Here is a 21090-nt window from a genome sequence, read left to right on the forward strand (position 1 = left end):
CTTGTGATAGTGTGTTATGGGAGACTGCGATATATAATTGTGTCTCTTTGTGATAGTGTATTGGAAGGCTACAGTATATAATTGTGTTTCTTTGTGATAGTGTGTTTTGGGAGACTGCGGTATATAATTGGGTCTCCTTGTGATAGTGTGTTATGGGAGACTGCGATATATAATTGTGTCTCTTTGTGATAGTGTATTGGAAGGCTACAGTATATAATTGTGTTTCTTTGTGATAGTGTGTTTTGGGAGACTGCGGTATATAATTGGGTCTCCTTGTGATAGTGTGTTATGGGAGACTGCGATATATAATTGTGTCTCTTTGTGATAGTGTATTGGAAGGCTACGGTATATAATTGTGTTTCTTTGTGATAGTGTGTTTTGGGAGACTGCGGTATATAATTGGGTCTCCTTGTGATAGTGTGTTATGGGAGACTGTGATATATAATTGTGTCTCTTTGTGATAGTGTATTGGAAGGCTGCGGTATATAATTGTGTCTCCTTGTGATAGTGTGTTTTGGGAGACTGTGGTATATAATTGTGTCTTTTTGTGGTAGTTTGTTTTGAGAGACTGCAGTACATAATTGTGTCTTTTTGTGATAGTGTGTTTTGGGAGGCTGCACATATATAATTGTGTCATTTGTGATACTGGCACTCGTGCCTTGGGTAGAGAATGCCAATAGGAGTCGGATATAAAACAGACAACACAGCATTATTGTTTTGATTACTTAAAATGTTTATTGCTCATGAAAATATAAAAATATAGAAGGTTAATTGACATACTAATTACATAGCATACAAACCCCCACTGTATACTTTTCAATAGATGTTCACCATGATTGCACATAGATAATTTACCATAAACAGTTTTACATTTTATCAATCTGCAAATTTTCAAATTGAGGTTTTGAATTCTTATGGAGAATTTCATGAATACATTTCATGAAACGAACAGCTAATTCAGTAAACTTCCAGTTTGAAAGAACAGTTTTTATTCAAGGTGAATTCATCTTTTCTTTTCCTTTCCTAACATGATATCTAACAGACTGTTGTTTGATGTGGACAAACAAATGGACACAAACTTGTACATTATTAAATGGGTATATGCTACCACGCAGCAAGAGTTAACCCCCTTTGATATGCGAAATCTCTTGTGCCTTTAAATTTGCCAACTACCATGGAAGCAAGACACTTGGGAACAGTGCCATTGTTTGTTCCATCTACAATTGAAGCTAGCTTACAAATTGTATGTAATTAAGATTTTACAAATAAACATGTTTGTTTTCAAGCTTTGTATTCTTTCTGTTTATATTCAATTTCATATATTACACATGAAACAAATATTTTTTAGGTTTGAAATTACTAAAATCTACTGAATTTTGGACTAGAAATATTTGAGACGTTAAATAATTAATTTTGATGATTCTTTTTTACTCTTCAATGAAAAAAAATATTATTTCCAATTCTGATTATAACTGACCTACATGTCTGGAAGCTGTGAAATGTGGAGGGGAAATAGGTATTTGCAACTTAAAATGATAACTACATGGATATCTACATTTCTTTGATTTATAGACGATTATAAATATGTATACCAAGATTCAATGGACCGTAAAATATGATATGTAAATATTTTGATTTGCATAAGTATGACATATATCTATAAAGCATCTGTATTACATATGTATTATCACAACATGCCTGGTACTCCATGTCAGCAGATCATTATAATCCTTCATCATAATTAACTTAATAAACTTTATACAATGTACTTGTTCAATACCTTACACCGATAGAAATGTGAGAAATTTTAATATAAAACATTTTTAGAAAACTATTTGGAATTGGAATGTGCAAATTGCAATAAATATGGAAGAAATGTACACTGATTTATTTTTGTTCCGGTGTACAACTATTATGATGATATATAAAGGACGAGGGCCATTTAGGACAAATTTGTCGTTTCAATAACAAGCACAATGTACAAATGTTTATTTGGCAGCTGAATATTTTCAAACTTTGTCAGTGAGATTCAAAAACAAAACAAAGCAATAGATATTGCAAAGTGACCTTCCTCATGTAAATATATTGACGAAAATAAGAGGTCCTATTTGTACTTTTGTTCTTTAATTAGTATTCTAATGTAAAATATTTTCAAATAATGACTTCAGATCTATTATAAAATATAAGATAAAACTCGCACATCCATAAGAAGTCTTTGTACTTCCAAATTAAATGACAATAGATTTATGAAATTCAAAATACTTTTCATGGCAACTTCACTTCAAGTAACAATTTCCCTTAGCAACAATCGGCCATGATAGTTTCCATGGCAACTTCTCATATGGTAACAATTTATCTTAGCAACAAGCAGCCACAACAGTTTCCATGGCAACTTCTCATGTTGTAAAAATTTACCTTAGCAACAAGCAGCCACAACAGTTTCCATGACAACTTCTCATGTCGTAACAATTTACATTAGCAACAAGAGCCACACAACAAGTTCTATCAGCTAATTAGCTTTGTCAGCAGGTAAAAAATGATGAAGGTGAGAACGATCAAACAACCTTAACAAACATCACTGACCGTGCCGATTATACACACTGAATACAACTTGGTATATAATAAACACAGGATTATTATTTTGTTTATCTATTTATATATTACTTAATTGAATCAATATTCTTCAGCATGTAGAGTCTGCAGAACATGCATGCATCCTCTTACCATGTTGAATGTTTCATTTTGTACAAATACAGAATGGAAAATGATACATGTGACCTTTTGTTATAAATGATTATGACAGTTTTTTCCAAATGCTTCATTAAATGATTTATTATGAGGGCTTCATATTATGAACAATGAAAGACATCAACAAACATTCATATTGTGTCAGGCAAATATTCATCAAAATTCATTCCACGAGATCCTCTCTCAAAGAACATTATACATGTAGATCTGTATTTCATAAAAAAAAATAAAAAAACTTGTGTGTTTTTGATAACTGAAATTTAAATAAAACTCTGACAAGACTAACCCTGCATGTGTAAAATGAACCTTGTATTTTATCTATATTGTCATCAAATGTCAACATCTTTTGTAAAACAAAACAGGAATACACAGCAATTTATATATATCTATCATTTTATGATCAAAAGCTAGTTAAAATTAATTTCCCCTTTAATTACCTCCCCTTACCAAATTAATTATCTCCCTTTAATGACTCTCCCTTACCAACCATAACTACCTGCATTGTATGAAGTGCAGTTGTATGAAGTCATATCTTACTTGTAATAAAAATATATTCCATCATTTATAGAATTTCACTCAGGTAAGTGTGGATTTTTTCCTGAATTCTTGTGTTTCTATCTTTTTGATATTATGGCTTCGTTTTTAATTACACTTGTACACCTCAGTCAAAAATATCTACTAAAGGAATCAATATTCCTGCTGAAGTCAAAGTTCTTTGATTATCTGATAGACACAATATACTACTAAGTCTACTTGTGTCCATTTTATTATTTAGTTTATCCTGAACAACGAATACATTCTTCATGCTTTGCAATATGAAAAATAATAATAATGATATCTTTAACATTTAACATTGATAAATGTCTACGTAGAATTCTGTACAGTATCATTACAGAACAAGACTTTCCTGTATATGGGGAAAACAACAATTCTGTAACCATAGCAACAAACAACAACAGAATGTTATATATATATATCACAATAGCCTCTGATAAACACACATACACACACACATATATATATATCTATTGTATATAGAATTATATCTATAAGCATTATATGCATAAATCTGATTATGAATGGGTAACATCCAGTAAATAAGATCTTTTATATATAAACATACAGGACTTTTGAGTGTAGTATATATACACGGTGATAAAACTCACAAAACCCTGATAAAGTACCACAAATACAAATGAACTAGGTTATCTCTCAAAAAAATCCTCATATGTCTCAAATATTGGCCTTTGAGTCAAATGCGAACTTACCGACTCAAATACTCAATAACTCATATGTCATTTCGACTTCTAGGTGATGAGACAACAAAGTTCACCTGTACATTTAATTAACATTTACTATGTTTTTGTTTCCAATCAATACAAAATGTTTGGTCCCAAACACAGAGGCATATAATAATATAAACTTTACATATATATACATTTTAGCACATTTGGTGTTGGTAATTACAGTAGAGAGAATTTGGCATGAAACATCTATCTATAAAACATCTATTAGCACATGACCATTTCTTGTTGATGGTCCGATACTGCCATCAAACACTAGGTTTTGTCACAGTAATAAACTCGTTAATATTTCCTTTTAATTGACTCAATTAACTCTATGTTATAGTACACAACATTTTGGTCGAGTTATACCCACTCTTTACATTACCAGATTTTACTTTTATTTGGCAGTTTTTAAATATCAACAGCATTGTTATTATAGCAATGACCTTGACCTTGTCATGCCAACTGCAATTTGATATGGCCATGACCTTGACCTTGTCATTTCTACAGCAATTTTTTATGTCCCTGACCTTGCAACTGAGAGTCCGGAAGGAAATCAGTTGATGACAAAAATTTGTTGATATGGGTTCTTCAAAATGATATTCCATCCATTCACCAGAACAAAACCAACACAAGTAGCATTCATACCACAGCCATTATAAGGTTCACACAGACAAGGTGAACAATTTTTGTTTCATTTACATCTGTAGGCAATATGTCAGTTTGTTTTGTTTTGACATCACAATTCCCGAAAAAGAATGTTACAATTTGGCTTTGTCAGGTGACCAAGTCCCATCACTCTGCTTACATCCTGTGTGCTATGCTATTTCTATCAGCCGGTCGTTTCCGATGACGATTGATCACTGTCATGTACTGTCCAATAAGGCTTGATATGTCAGATCCCTGTGAAAAAAACACATAAAGAATCAATTAATATATCAGATGTAAAATCTATTTAAAAGACCCTTTGAAAGAAACCAAATTGCTGATAATTTTCTGTTGATTGTTCTTTATCTTTCCACCAAAATTAAACTCAGTGTAAGGTGGTTTTTTTTTTAAAAAGTCTTTGATATCCAGAAATTGTTTGTAAATTAAGCAATGCTATTTATTGGATGTTTATTTACCTGATCAGTTTCAATGCGAACGATTTTCTGCACCATGAGATTGCCCAGTTTCATGTCGAGATAATTCTGATTACTGTCGCTCCTATAACGCCGCGTCGACATCACTTCACTGAACTGGTACTGGATTATTGTCTCCTTGGTAACACAAAACATGACATCATCACAACCGAGGTCAATGTGACAGAGGTCACAGGTCAGAGCTGGGATTTTCAATGGGGTCATGAGGCACAGGTCACAGCTCTGGTTATATTTAAATAGGTCATGCAGCAAAGTTTACAGCTAGTGTCATATTGATCCTTTGGCAGGGGTCAAAGCTGGAGTCTTATCTAATACGGACATGTGACTAAGGGTTGAGGGGTTAAATGACTAAGGTCAACAACAAGGATATATATATCCGAATTTGTTAGACTTTAGTTATACTTTAAAGGAAAATGAATAAATCCAGCTTATATTTTCTTGAATACTCAGTAGAGATTGTTGTGGCTTTATTGAAAATTTTGTTTTTCTGAATGTAAACAACAACAATACTTACATGAGTTGTCTCACTGAGGAAGTGGATGCCATTTTTGTTTACAGCCAGAATGGTGTCCCCTCGGATGACTGGTTGTGTAGGAGCATTCTGTTGATACAATAAATCAGACATTACATGACTGAATTGATAACACAGAAGAATCCTTCGATCTCCACTGAATATACTATCTCTTAGGAGTAGCAATACCAAGAATTATTTACAAACAAAAGGGTGGATTAAAGGTAAAAGGTAGTATTCTTTATCCACTATTGGTGTATAGGTTTTCGTTTCATGAAAGAAATAATCTGTGATTAAGTTGTTTTTGACTAGAGTACAGTGTACTTACCTTTACCATAAAGAATATAGATCCAAAGAGTGGCCATCTTGAAAGAATAGCTGCAATGTATCAATATCAAATATTTTAATACAGCTGTAACATTTGCACCAATTCAATCACTAATGCTAGTGACAATTTATCTCTTTAATATCAGATTGATTTACGTTCAACCTTTATGTAAAATACATTTTTTTTTTCAACACAAATATCTATAGGACCTAAATGGCCTTACATTCATATTCCGTCTTTGAATTACATAGTTATCTCCCATTGTTGGTAGGTATTGATTGTGATGTCATATGTTTGTGAGTGTAACATCATAGTTTTCAGAGAAAGAGTAGCGAGTTTTGCTCACAAAACAATGATGCCACAGTGGCTACCTATCAATAAGGGAGATAAGTCTGTAGAGACCGAATATCACAGCAGGATGAGATTGGTCCAGAGAGATGCAATCAGATGAAATAAAACAGGATCAATATGGGATGGAACAGTGCAGACATGGGTTATGCTTCATGGCCTTGCCCCATTTCATAGCCGGTCATAGTAAAAGGAAGACTTACAAACAAATTTAGCTTTGCAGTTTAGAGGTCCAAGTCGGTTAGCAGCGTTCATCTCATGGTGAATCCTGTTAACCCACTGTTGGGGCTGGAAGTCCACCAACTTGTTCATGGTCTTCGGTAGGAGGTAGGCCAGGTCCTTACTGTAAGGGGGAATACAATGTATATAAGTCATGGTACAGATATACAACGAATATAAAAGTGCATGTCTGGAAATAATCCTTGGAGTAGTTGTTCATCAGCCATTATATGCTGGGCTATATATGCTGACAATTACCCAAATTTGATGATGCATTTGGTACTATTTTTGAAATGCCAAAAAAAAAAAAAAAAAAAAAAATTGGGTGCAAGTTTTAAGTTTTTGAAGCAAGTTCACATGAGGCTGAATTTTAAAAGATATGTTAATGAATAAATTTGATAACAGCTGACAACCTGTCCATTGTGACACCTATGTCTAGTGACCATCTTTTGAACAGTTACTAGAGATGAATCGAATGGTTTAATCTGTAATGCTGTTTGAGAGTTGTATCGGTCCAAATATAATTGCCATTCCATGAAATATTTTCTATCCGGATTATATTCAATAGCAAACTTACATGGTTGGTGTTCCCACTCGGTCGAAAGCCTTGAACAGGAGAGCTCCAAGACAGGGGAGATCATCCTGTGAAGAAAAATACACTTATCATCTCTTTCTTGTTTTATAACTTGGTCTAGAGTCTGGTACATGTAAAATAATTAAATAAATAAATAAATAAATAATAAATAAATAAAAAAAAAAATAAATAAATAATAAATACCAACCTTAGTACTTCCTATACAACTTAAAACCATTTAAGACAAACACGCTGAAACTAAACTTTTTAAAAGAGGGAATTTCTAATTCAAAACAAGTAAGTTTTAGTTTTAGATCTAAATGTGAGTAGTTCACTTACCACGTGATACCTGACCATGTTTGTGTGGTACTATAGTTTCCATTGGTGATTGAACAATGTTAAAAGACGATATCTCATGCTAACGTCATTTCAGGGGGAAGATTACAAAGAGTTACCTTTCATCACCTCTGGAGATACAAGTACTGCACAAATAATATGACGTATCACATGGTCTATAGGAATATTTAGTTTTTCCACCATTGTTCGTTACGTGTTGCTTACCTCCTCTTGTCTGGAGAGTCGCCCACTCTGTAACGTGATCAGAAGTCCCTCCAGGAAGTCTGGTAGACACTGGAAATACAACATCATACAGCGTTAGGGGGAAGGTAGGTCGAGCTCACAAGAACATATTGCTTTACATGTATAACAATGAAATTTTTGGTAAATTTTGAGAAAAGCTATGTAGTATACAAAGTTAAAAAGTAATCTACTTTAATTTACACACATCTAGTAAAGGTAATCCATTATTTTTTGTCAGTAATTCCAATTTTTTCACTATTTTTGCATAAACTTGTCCTGAACAATCTGGATCCAACATGAATGATTACGTGGAAAAACATTATCTTGTTGGTTACCTGGAAAAACATTAACTCGTTGTATATGATGTTGTCCGTATCCCGGAATGGGAAGAACCAGACCGTCCTTTGGAACACCAGCTGATAGTCCTTGTTTCCACGGATAAACTCAGAGGTCACATCCAGGATATATTCATCTGGCTTCAGTCGGCTGTAGTGGTCATCATCTGTAAAGGTCAAGGTCATTGGTTCACAATTCAGTCTTATTGGTTCACAATTTAGTCAAGGTAATTGGTTCACAATTTAGTCAAGGTCATTGGTTTACAAGTTAGTATATTAATGTATTTTTCCATCGTGTCTTGTAATAATAGCAATGGTAAGTTTTATCCATCGACGTAAATGAGGCTATGTAATTACCAAGTTCATTATTATTAGTCCTTAATGGAAAAAAAAGATCAAGGTCATTTGTTCTTAACTACATTTAAAATCTAAAATGACTTCTTCTAACCTCAAACAGCTGATTTATCAATTACATTCAGTCAAACCTGTCTATAAGACCACCCAAGGGATAGAGGAAAATGGACTTTTTATCTTGGTGGTCTTTATACACAGGTTGATTGTGATGAAATTGGTCATTTGCGACCATAGAAAAATATTATCAAGCAGACTCTTTATACAAAGGTGGTCACTGAAGCAGGTTTTAATGTAGAGTTTTACAAATTGGCAACAGAAATTCAGATGAAAACTTACTGATTCTCAAGAATAATGTATATTCTTCCATTTCCACAGGATCGAAAATGTCAAGTCGATTACAAATCTCTTCAATGGCGTCCTTTACCACCTTTACAGAGAATAAATATGTTGATTAATTTACCAGTTCACATTTAAAAGAAAACACCTGTCATTTAGTTTACCTGTATGGATACTTACCTTACTTGAACAGAAAGTAAACTTGTTTTGTTTTGATTTGTTAACCAGTTAGGATACTTGAATATATTGTAATGAATTACAAGCAGTAGAGAGTTACATTGGATTTTGATAAGACATGGTGACATCTTACCAGAGAAGGTCGGACTTGTAGCATTCCCTCACGTTCAGAGCCACTGTAGATAAATGAGTACCTCTTGGACACTCGCCCATCCTGTAAATGAGAAATTTACAAAATATCAAAATGATGATCAAGGTCAGATACATGTCAAGGTTATTCAAGGTTATTTAATATTTGCTTCATATTCAAGAGTATGACTTATACAACATTGATAGAGATTGGTCAATGTTTGTAGTCAGACAGTTACTTACTGCTAAGGCTGAAATCTCTGCCTTCAGTGGAACATTTTTGCGTCCTCCATGTTTGAAGGTCTTCCTAAGGTTCTGCAGACATATTGATGCAGCGCCACTGAACGTTCTAGAAGAATCAGACGCCGTTGTCTCCAGATATTTGAACAAGTATGGTCGTAGACTTTCTGAGCAGTCACAGTAACAGGCTATGATCGAGAACAGCCTCCATCCCATGATGCAACTTTTTCTGCAAAGATTCACAAAAAGAAATTCATTGTAAGAAACAGATTGTATTCAACATCATAGTGACAAAATGATTTTTTGTTTCAACATCATAGTGACAAAATGATTTTTTGTTTAAATTTCAAAATGTTGAAATATATGGTTAAATAGTTCTTGCAGATTCTTGCTTGAATTACTAATTGGTAAATATACTTACGGCTTCATGCTCCTGTTGCTTGTCGTCTGCTTACATAGCTGGCAGTAGATTTCATCCCTCATCTCTGGATATTTGTGACAAGACTGTAACAAGGATATAAATTACATTACAACATGTTAAAACAATTCATTATTTGTATATTAAAAGGTATTGGCAAACTAATATTTCAAACCTGCATTTCAAGCCCAATAAAAAGTGTGTATACCTCTCAATGGGTCATCTACTCTGGAAATTTTGAAAGTTATCCACTCTCTGCAGATTTTGTGAGAGTTTGTACCCTTGGCAATTTGGGTAAAAATTGCTATATGAATTTTGAGAATTGATTTCTCAGAGTTTGAAAGAGTTATCTACCCTGATGTTTTGAAAAAGTTATCTGCCCTAGGTATATTGAAAGAGTTATCTACCCTGGGTGTTTTGAAAGAGTAATCCACCCTCAAAATTTTGAAAGAGTAATCTACCCTGAGTATTTTGAGTTACTTACCCTGAGGATTTTAAGAACACAGTCATATTCCGATTGGTTGGAACCCATTGGATAATCTCCCATGAATTTCATTACACCTAAAACATCAAAGTGAAAAAGTCATACCACACAGGTAAAACACATTAATAGCACATTAATTGAATAATCTGTCTTTAAAGTTGAATATCACATTTGTTTTATAAACACTTACAGAGGAAGCACTCTAGGGCTAGTTTGTTGAACTCGGCCGTCTGTAGTTTCAGTAGAGATGACTGGATAGGCGACTACAACAGACAAATACTTGGTGAGATGACAGTTTTGTAATTAAATTCTGAAAACAAAAACATTCTAGACAATGACTGTTTGGAAAATGAGTAAAATTTTTAGATAATTAAAATCATGTTTAATTTCAATATTTTGAATCAAGAAAATAAAAATATGAATGAAATTTAAAAAAAAAATCAGATGACAAAAATAATAGCAGATTAGAACCAGAAAAGCTTTGATCTGACATAGGTCAAAGGTAAAAAAGTGGGTCAGATGGACCACAGAGTTGGACAGAGGTGTAAAATCACTTAGAACAACTTCTCTAACAGAAAAAAAAGAGAAAAAAAAAAGAAAGATAAAGATACCTTACAGGCCCAATATCAGTACCCTAGGCCTTATGGTTCTTGAGAAGAAGTCGTTTTAAAAAGATTTTAGCCTTTTTGAACTTGAATGAAGGTCAAGGTCATTCATTTGAACAAACTTGGTAGCCCTTCATCCCAGCATATCACAGGCCAAATATCAGTACCCTGGGCCTTCTGGTTCTTGAGAAGAAGTCGTTTAAAGATTTTAGCCTTTTTGACCCCTTTGACCTTAAATGAAGGTCAAGGTCATTTATTTGAACAAACATGGTAGCCCTTCAATCCCAGCATCCTACAGGCCCAATATCAGTACCCTAGGCTTTCTGGTTATTGAGAAGAAGTTGTTTAAAGGATTTTAGCCTGTTTGACCCCTGTGACCTTGAATGAAGGTCAAGGTCATTCATTTAAACAAACTTGGTAGCCCTTCATCCCAGCATCCTACAGGCCCAATATCAGTACCCTGAGCCTTCTGGTTTTTGAGAAGACGTCGTTTAAAGATTTTAGCCTATTGGTCCTCTATGACCTTGAATGAAGATCAAGGTCATTTATTTGAACAAACTTGGTAGCCCTTCCTGCCAGCATCCCACAGGCCTAATATCAGGTCTCTAGGCCTCTTAGTTATACACAAGAAGTTGTTTAAAGGATTATAGCCTATTTGACCCCTTTGACCTTGAATGAAGGTCACGGTCATTCATTTTAAAGAAACTTGGTAGTTTTAAAGATTTTTGCCTATTTGACCCCTGTGACCTTGAATGAAGGTCAAGATTATTCATTTGAATAAACTTGGTAGCCCTTCATCCCAGCAACCTACAGGCCAAATATGAGTACCCTGGGCCTTCCGGTTATTGAGAAGAAGTCGTTTGAATGAAAAGTTTACGGACAGCGGACGGCGCACGACGACGGACGGTGCATGATGACAATAGGTCAACCTGACCCTTTGGGTCAGATGACCTAAAGATAAAGATAACCTTAAATATTTCAAGAAATCATGATGCATTTTTTTACTCACCTTCGTCCACTTTATAAAGAAAGAATATTGCATCAAAATTAATGAAATTGTGATAATTCCTCCATAAACAACATTTTATTCAGAAATACTATAATTAGTACGATGTAATAATTATCCGTGTCACAAGGTCACTCACCCGTGTCCACTTGACCATATCCGCCTGCTCTTTCCACGACCATTCTCCGGAACCTGCATGTAAATTAAGACCTAGTTTGTAAGTTAATTACTTTGGCCTCCATAAAAGAATCACGTTAGTAAGATGTTTTATTTTTTATTTTAAGAACTGAAAATGTCAACACTGATGTTATCACATAATTAAGCATACATTAAAAATAGGTAATTATATGTTTTTTGTTTAATCAATATTCACTCTGTCTTTCTATAAAAAAAATGGTGAGAATTATAGTACTTGGAAGAAAAAAATTCCAAAGAACGATAACGGAGACCTATAAAATTCATCAGGGCCTTTATTTAAGTCTTACATTTTATATGAAAAAGTAGTAAAATCAAAATCATCAAATAATTCATATTTTTTGATAAACATAAGAAGATATTCTGTTCAGTAGAGCTGATATAATACAGCACCCAAAAATGATATTTGGTGAGGGCGATAACAACAGCTGTAAACCTACAGGTAAACTAAAACACACCAAAAACAAATAAGGTTAGACCATACAAAGTGAAGTGATCTATTTTTTAAAACAACATTAGTGCAATGCAGCCAACGGTTAGTAATCAACATGCAGTATCATAAAGCTTATTTAAGATTTAGAAACTAAATTTCTGAAGTTCCGCAAAATTATTTAAAAGCAAAATGATATAGCAAAAAAAAAGGGGGGGGGGGGGGGAAGTCTAAATCAAAACAGATTATTTTTACGCATTTTTAAAAAAATTTAATTTTTGATAATTTGAAATTTTTTAGGTTGCAATCTTAAAACCCAATAAGATAATGGATTTTTAATATTTTCCACTGAAAATGTTCAATCATTTGAATTTTATTTCACTTTCACAATTTGGGTGCAACGATCTACTCATCTACAACAACAATAAGAATATTCCAATCATGATTAAGCTTTTCATCATCAGGCTTTGTGTTAAAGCATGCATTGTGCACATGATAGTGTCAACAAATGTTTTAGAACACACATTTTGTGTAATTAAGTGGAGCCAATCTAGGATTTGGAATTGTTAGTGGGATGGGTGGACCCAATAAATAGTGGATGGGGCCAAGTATTTACAGAGTTTGGTAAGGGCAGAGTTAAGAAGGAGTGGGACTTAGTAAGGTTGGGGCTTAGTAAAGATGGGGCTTAGTAAGGGTGGGGCTTAGTAAGGGTGGGGCTTAGTAAGGGCCACCTTCAAGAGCTCAGTAAGTTGGAACTTAGTAGGGGTATAGCTTTGTAGGGGTGGAGCTTAGTAGGGGCGGTGCTTAGTAGGGGTGGAGCTTTGTAGGGGTGGAGCTTAGTCGGGGTGGAGCTTAGTAGGGGCGGTGCTTAGTAGGGGGTGGAGCTTTGTAGGGGTGGAGCTTAGTAGGGGCGGAGCTTTGTAGGGGAGGAGCTTAGTAGGGGCGGAGCTTTGTAGGGGTGGAGCTTAGTAGGGGCGGAGCTTTGTAGGGGAGGAGCTTAGTAGGAGCAGAGCTTTGTAGGGGTGGAGCTTTGTAGGGGTGGAGCTTAGTAGGTGCGGAGCCTTGTAGGGGAGGAGCTTAGTAGGGGCGGAGCTTAGTAGGAGCGGAGCTTAGTCGGACGGAGCTTTGTAGGGGAGGAGCTTAGTAGGGGCGGAGCTTAGTAGGAGCAAAGCTAAGCAACCATCACCTCTACGGTGAAGCTTTTGCTGGTCCAGATTACGAAGCTTGATGCTCTCTATATGTTTAACTGTTCCTCGTATTGAACCGTCTTCAGACAAGCCTCTCTCCATCTCAAACCTTCAAACAAACAGATGCCAGGCATAACAACATGTTACCATGGAAACAGGTGCACCGTATACAGAGGTATACACGCAGACTTAATGATGCTAGAACACAAATAGAAACCACAAACTACACAATCTAACATCATGATAACAAAAGTTGGTTCTAAATTTGAACAAAACATAACTAAAGCATTTGAAGATCATGCAGTAACATGGCTTCTGATTGGTTCAAATCACAACAATGACAAATGAATAAAGGCTCTGGAATTACATCATGCATAATTGTTGTGGGTCAGGTTTGTTCAATGATGGCAACAACAAAACATTTAAGAAAATCAGAGAAAACTCTCTTCATAACATTTTCTAATCAAAACAAAATTTTCAGATTTTTCCCAACTTCAAATGAGCTAGCTGCCATCATTAAACTCCTGCATCCTATAATTTACCCCAATACTTTAAAAAAGACTACAAAGTGTTGCAAAGCGCAGTCTTTTTCCGACAGAAGCATAATTGCAGTATACAGAAAGCATGCTAAGTTCAGTACATAAAGAGTACACTGCTTAAGTTCAGTACATAAAGAGTACACTGCTTAACATACAAAAGCTTGGTGCAGCAGACAAAGGTCAAAGGTCGCTAGAGCCAATCTCTGTGACATTGACCCCTGACCTGTAGAGCTGACCGTTTGTTCTATTACCTTGCTTATAAGGTTTATTTAGTTCTCGCCTGTAAATAGATATTTTTACAACCATGATATGGTTTTGAAAGCAAATGAAATGTTTTAACGTTTATGTTGTTACAAAAGAAAAGACATAGACATGTAATTCGGCAGCAACTGGAGTAAAAAAGTAAAATCATTTTTTCCCAAAAATTATACTGATGATAATAGATCATTATCATCCATTTACTGATGTTTCTGAAAATCTGATCACGTAACATCTATGCCTTTTGATTATCTCCCTTTCTGGTACATTGAGCATGGCAGGATAGAATTCACATTCAATGGCATTAATTAAAGGTGCTCCACCGCTGACAAATGGTATTTTTTCTCTATCAAAAACAAGAGCAGACGATTTAGTATTTTCTTCAGTCACAAAAGTTACTTACTTAACACCATTACTACCATTGAAAAGTTTGTGCTTCTAATTTTACTTCAAGATAAAAATATTTGAAATAATAAATTGCATCCTGAAAAATATCCCTGGCACTATGTCCAATATGGAATGACATATTGATTGCACATGCACCAAAAGTAAAATGAATTATTTTATATTATTTTTTGCGTTAATTAGACATATTCATAAGTGATTATAGTCACAAATTATTGTTAAAATGGTGATTTCCGTTTATGCACTATCGGCAGTGGAGCATCTTTAAACTGATTGAATATGGCTTTACTTTAATAACATAGGATTACCAATAACATTTTATATCAATGATAAAGATTTATACCTGAAAAACAAAATGCCATAAGTTTAATATAGTCAATTATAAAGTCAAAACTTACTTCTGCACCGACTCACGGAAGTGAAGGAGAGCAAACTCCATCATGGAGAATTTGCCGTCTGGGACGACAGTTCCCTGACTTGTTTCACTTCTGTTGTCTGTGTGACCATCCGTCTGTGAAATAAAAATTGATTTATCTAAGCCTTACATAAACTTAATTTTATTGTAACGAAATCATTACTCATACAAATTGCTTTGCAATTGACCATTTAGGACATTAGACATATAGACTTATTAAGCTGGTCATCTTACACTTCATTTTATTGAAAATTTTTCCTCATTTCATGAATTTTTTTTTTTAGAATACAGTAAATTATGACAATATCCACATGATCTTGTATAAGTATACCAATAAATTCCTGTTGGCTGCTGGCAAGAGCAAATGACTTTGTATTATACAAAGACTGTACAAAGTTTTTTTGAAAGTCTACTCACCCTGCTGGGCGGTCGGATAATCCTGTGTACGACATGCTCAGTCAACTGGGCCTAAAACAGGAGTGAGAAATGGATAAGTAAAATCATACCATCAATATCGTCACTTATCATCATTGCAAGGTCAACTTTGACTGTGAACTCATGTTTCACAAGGCGAATCCTACATATAGAAATTTCACAAGAATTGAAGGTTAATCTATCACATCTATAATACCTTTGCTATACTACCAAATAACACAGGATTGCAAAGTCTATTGTGTCCTTGGCCTTGTTCATTTTCAAAGTCAAACCTATGGAATTATTTACAAGGATTGAACGTCAATTAAGAAAATGAGATGAAACTACATTGATAGATACCTTCATGCCCCCTGACCTCTCCACCTCATGTCGCTGTAAAGGTTTGACATACTCGGCAGGGAAGTATCCAAGGACACCGTTTAGTGAACCATAAAGCCAACCTACAGAGCAGAAAAAAATACTGGAATCTGATTGGATTATTTACAGAGCAGAAAAACAAATACTGAAATTTGATTGGATTATATACAGAGCAGAAAAACAAATACTGGAATCTGATTAGACTATATAGAGAGCAGAAAAACAAATACTGGAATCTGATTAGACTATATAGAGAGCAGAAAAACAAATACTGGAATCTGATTAGACTATATAGAGAGCAGAAAAAACAAACAATAAATATGATTAGACTAAAATCAATCCATTATCTCGCGAAGACATTTCTAACAGAAAGAACACTTTTAATGAATGCTAATGGGCAATTTTTAAAGCATATCAACTTCAGGTATATCAAAACAACTAAACCTTTTAGAAATTCCTCTGCAAATAATTTGTTTCAATTGAATAATATTTGCCATAAATTCTCTTCTCACCATCTTCCAATGGAAGTTCAGCATCAACGAGTTTGATGATCTCGCTGCGTTTGAAGCTGAGTAAGGTAGATTCACGAGTGATGTAGTCTTTTACAGCGATCACATACTTGTTACCCTGGCAACATAGAAGGTCAAATGTCAACAAAATCTGCATAAAGACTGGGAAATTCTAGTTTACCATCCAATTAAAAAAGTTTAACAATTATGGACCGTTAATGAGTTCAGTCAATGAAATTGATACGCATGCATTATTTAACCAATAAGAATAAAAGGGCGAATGCAAAGTTCAATATTTCTTTTAAGTTCATATATCAAATAAACATTCTGTTATATCTAACACAGGTTCTTCTAAAGCAGTAGCAAGTAAATGATAATAGCAGGGAATAACAATTAATTTTCCTTAACATAATAGTAACAACTAGGATCAATGAAGGATACTTCCCATTGAATTGTTGTGTCTCCTTGTGATAGTGGAAACTCCTGCCCAATTTTAAAGTGCTATCTTACTGAGGCACAAAGATATCAAACTCCACATAGAAACAATGGTATACAATTATTTTTTATAACACCTACCTTGTCGCTTTCACTGAGGTACATGTCAATCATCTGTTTCAATTGCAGCGCCTGTAACAATAGGAAAGAAATATACAACACGAAAGAGTAATGTTGCATCAAAAATGTCAAAGCTCACAATATATACTGGTACCTTTATCAAAGTCCATTTCAAATAACGAGGAACAATGTCTGAAGTAAATAAATGCCCTCACCTCCTTTCGGGTCAAAATAGGAGAGTTCGGACATGGGTAACACTAGATATTGTCTCCTGTTCATAAATAAGCATTAAAATCACTAAATAGTAAATATGTCAGAGGAGGTCTAGTACTATACTAGTCTAGTATAACAATTCATTTTATGAATTTGCTGTAGAGTCAACACTAGAGCTCCAGAATAAAGGACTCACCCGATTTGTGTAGAACACCATTGATTTGTCCTTAAGGTTGATCTGAACTGTATCCTTTGTCGGCATGACAATATCAATGACATCCTCGAACTTAAAGTGTTCCAGAACTTCTAGATTATCTTCGACCATGGACTTCTCACGGTCAATAAGGTGTATCCCAGAATGGCTCACTCCGATGTACCGTACTGTACCCTTCTCCAACTGGCCCTGAAAACCATAAGAAAGACCACGACTTTAATAAGACCATTTTCTCAGGGACCCAAATGTTCAATTTTAACACAATTTGCCCTGTGTATAAAGACCATTTTGCTTGTTCTCTTGGGTGGTCTTTATAGACAGGTTTGACTGTACATTGTATCCTTTATAGAGGGTTACCACTATATACAGTTGGTCTTTTTAGACAGGTTCTTATCAAAAGCAGCATATCTCTATTCAAAACTTATTTCTATTAAATATATCTACCACATAGTTGTTTCTGTAACATTTCAGAGAAAACAGCTGTATTTTAGAATTTTGGCAAGTCCATCAAGTCCATATTTTACACTGCTGACAGGGAATTTAAAAAAAAAATGTTTTCTTAGAATTTCTTACAGCCTTCATTCTACTAAAATTACTCCACCTTACATGTTAGAACTCCATTTGATGGAATAAAAAGGTTGTTGGGAAAAAAAGAACAAGACTTTGTTATATCAAATTTGATTGGACAATGGACATAAGACTTACAGCAACAGGGAAGAGACGTGAGAAGTAGGTGCCCCATTCCTTGGCTGTGTCCACCACGATCTTCTTCACTTGGTTAGAGAAATTTCCGCTCAAGTAATTAGATCTGTTTATACCGTAATTCTCTGTTAACAAAAACAGAAGAAATATTGTACATTGAGACATTGACAAATTACAAATCTTACAGAATACAAAGTCTGGTAGCTTCAACATCCATTCAGATGTTTCAGTGAAGTTTGATGAAATAAATCTTGGTTATAAACGACTCAAAAATTAATTCCATTTATGATAAATTTTCATTATGAACAAAAATGGACAACAAAATGGCTGTATCTTACCCAGCATGCCCCTCATCTTGATACGTTCGTCCTTTCCGATACGAATACAGCCATGGTTGTAAACGTCCTCTACCACCTGGCAGAAGATCACGTGAAGAGCAGACGGATTCTCGAGGCGTTCGCGGGGGTGGAACACCTGCAAGCATACAAGACAAAATTACAGAGGAAGGTAATTTCTATGATATAATATATCAGAATATTTTCCTTTTTTTCCATCAAAATGCTTCAATCTGACGGATAATCTTTAAAATTTCTTTTGAAGGGACACAAGGACAGTGTTAAAATTCTAAGCATCAAATGAGTACTAGAAAGTACATGTAAAAAATACCCATCAGTTATAGAATCATTGGCCAAAGGTGTATGGATGTAGTGAAAAAATAGTGTCTGTTCTTTTGAACTTATACTAAGAACTTCTTTTAGACCTGTATGTATTTTATAAGGCTTTTATAATAATCATACTTTTTGCTGTTCCAAAAAAATACATATTTCCATGAGATAAAGTTTAATTTGGTATCCAAATTTGTTTCAAATAAAGGAATGCCTCATTAATAAAATTTTGTCTTTCAATAATAATGATAATCAGTCTACAATTAATAAAAATTCATCTCCACATCTCACCTCTTTGCGAACATTTAGTGTCCAGGGTACACTGTTGTAGGTTAGATAGTTTTCCTTGCCCTGTGGGTACAGTCGGCAGGTGACACGCTCTAGAGAGGAAAAGTCGATGTTCATCTTCTTCTCTTTCTTTGGAGGTGGCGCCACCTCAATAACCTTGGTTACAGGTTCAGGCTGCGTAGGAGGTGGTGTCACTGGTGGGGGAGACTTAGGTAGTGGTGGAGGTGCTGTCAACAGTTCATATATATTTATGAGATACAGCATCAATAATATGAAGAATATTCATGAGATGCGGTGAACATCAATACTAGGAATGTTCACAATGTGCTGTGAACCTCTTTTTTTCAAATATTTGCAAGTTGTTCTTATCTTCAATTTAATAAATAATGCATTATATATTCATAGAAAATTAATGTTTTATTTGAATTATTTCAAATATTGTCCAAAATCATAGAGGAAAATTTTTCAAATGTCATTTTTTTTATCATCAGTGTATCTGAGCAAGAATGCTTTGACTATGAGTGTTAGCGAGACCCCAGATATTTCCAACCTGCTTCACATCGGAGCTCAAGACAATCAAAAGTAAGCCTTGGTTGTTAAAGGGATTCGTACAGATCAGAGATGGAGCAGACAACAACTTTGGCATACTTACATGGAGGAGGGGTCTCTTTCTTGCCCCCCAGTTTCTGCTCCAAAAGTTGGAGAGTGGCAAGATGAACGGACTCTGTGAGGGATTTTGTTGACTTGACAGGTTCCTGGTGAAAAAAAAATCATTAACTTTTAAAAACTGGATAACGAAACCTACAAACCTCAACTAGAAAGACGGGGTTGGCTCTATGCTTGTAATTTTGGTTTTCTAATTTTGAATAACTTTGAAATGTGCATTAGACAAGACAAACATGATTAACACTAAATGCAATTCTTCCATTTTGTAAGTGCGAATGAAAAACAGTACACTTTAGATGAATAAATTCAAACAAACCTTGGGTGGAGGAACTGGTGCTGGCTTTTTCTGTTGTGTTCGTGCACCAACTTGTGATTCGATAGAGTTTGCAACTTTCTCGTCAATCTCAAGTCGGCCAACATCGCGTGTTGATTTTGATTCCTTTTCCACGGGAGGAGGCCAAACAACACGGCCAATTCTTACAGTCCTAGCACGACCCTTCTTATCGGTGAAGGTAAAAGTGCCATCCTCCCTATTGAAGGAGTCGTTATTTACAGGAACCACAGGCGGTGGTGGTGGTGCTGGTGGAAGGGCTGGCATCCGTGGACTGACAATCGATGTATCCTGAAAAGCAGGAGGAGGCGGAGGAGCTATTGGCGCAATCTGTCGCACTTTATGGCTTTCACTTTCCGTGTTTTGTTCAGTGATGTGTAAACTCTTGTCATGGTTGGCTGTAATGAGGGGAGGAATATGCTCAGCCGGTTTGAACTCGTTAGTCTCAGTGCGACCCTCAAATTGTGTCCGTATCTTATATACTTTCTTTGGCACACCGCCAGTATTTGTCTGAGTGGTGCTAATGCCTGCCACAGGCACAGTTTGTGTAGTACTAAAGGAAGAGGCGACCGACCCATTAACGGGCTGGTCCCTAGGGGTAATAAACGGTGAGGGTCCAACAGAGTTCATACTGGATCCGGGGCTGACTATATTAGGGACCATTCCGTTCGTGGCCCCCATGGGTGGTAGTCCGGGGACACCGTTAACACCCCCAAGTCCTCCCGCCTGTAAGAACTGTTGCTGCAGACCCCGTTGATGTGCTGACTGGAACAGTTGTTGTTGCTGCACTGCTTGGTTCTGCATCTGAGCCTGAGCCTGAGCCTGTGCTTGTGCTTGTGCTTGTGCTTGCATTTGGGTCTGAAAAATGAGAACAAAATTCATGTATTCTGATATAGAATTTTTTACA

The 21090-nt window shown here is 35.2% G+C and overlaps 1 protein-coding gene across 3 annotated transcripts in view; it reads right to left on the reverse strand.

Annotated features, from left to right (window-relative positions):
• Positions 1-709: 709 nt before the first annotated feature.
• LOC138323683 (unconventional myosin-XV-like) overlaps positions 710-21090 on the reverse strand; it is a 62935-nt gene continuing 42554 nt past the window's right edge. The window contains exons 26-53 of one of the 3 annotated variants that reach the window (XR_011208583.1): positions 20169-21041; positions 19839-19941; positions 19190-19413; positions 18572-18707; positions 18237-18358; positions 17514-17720; positions 17126-17176; positions 16553-16667; positions 16023-16123; positions 15666-15716; positions 15232-15344; positions 13631-13740; positions 11959-12011; positions 10399-10471; positions 10209-10285; positions 9728-9810; positions 9310-9535; positions 9071-9151; positions 8761-8851; positions 8071-8237; positions 7718-7786; positions 7160-7224; positions 6567-6706; positions 6016-6065; positions 5691-5777; positions 5159-5293; positions 4523-4937; positions 710-4480 (exon numbers count right to left, since the gene is read on the reverse strand). Coding sequence is in view for 2 of the 3 variants with exons in the window: in XM_069268462.1 (XP_069124563.1) it covers positions 4839-4937; positions 5159-5293; positions 5691-5777; positions 6016-6065; positions 6567-6706; positions 7160-7224; positions 7718-7786; positions 8071-8237; positions 8761-8851; positions 9071-9151; positions 9310-9535; positions 9728-9810; positions 10209-10285; positions 10399-10471; positions 11959-12011; positions 13631-13740; positions 15232-15344; positions 15666-15716; positions 16023-16123; positions 16553-16667; positions 17126-17176; positions 17514-17720; positions 18237-18358; positions 18572-18707; positions 19190-19413; positions 19839-19941; positions 20169-21041 (3702 nt within the window). In the remaining variant the exon portion in view is untranslated. Of the gene's footprint in view, positions 4938-5158; positions 5294-5690; positions 5778-6015; positions 6066-6566; positions 6707-7159; positions 7225-7717; positions 7787-8070; positions 8238-8760; positions 8852-9070; positions 9152-9309; positions 9536-9727; positions 9811-10208; positions 10286-10398; positions 10472-11958; positions 12012-13630; positions 13741-14421; positions 14451-15231; positions 15345-15665; positions 15717-16022; positions 16124-16552; positions 16668-17125; positions 17177-17513; positions 17721-18236; positions 18359-18571; positions 18708-19189; positions 19414-19838; positions 19942-20168; positions 21042-21090 lie in introns of all 3 variants that reach the window. The other 2 variants (XM_069268462.1, XM_069268463.1) reach the window with 2 other exon arrangements.

The sequence above is a fragment of the Argopecten irradians genome, chromosome 5 (genome assembly GCF_041381155.1).
Source record: "Argopecten irradians isolate NY chromosome 5, Ai_NY, whole genome shotgun sequence".
NCBI lineage: Eukaryota > Metazoa > Mollusca > Bivalvia > Pectinida > Pectinidae > Argopecten > Argopecten irradians.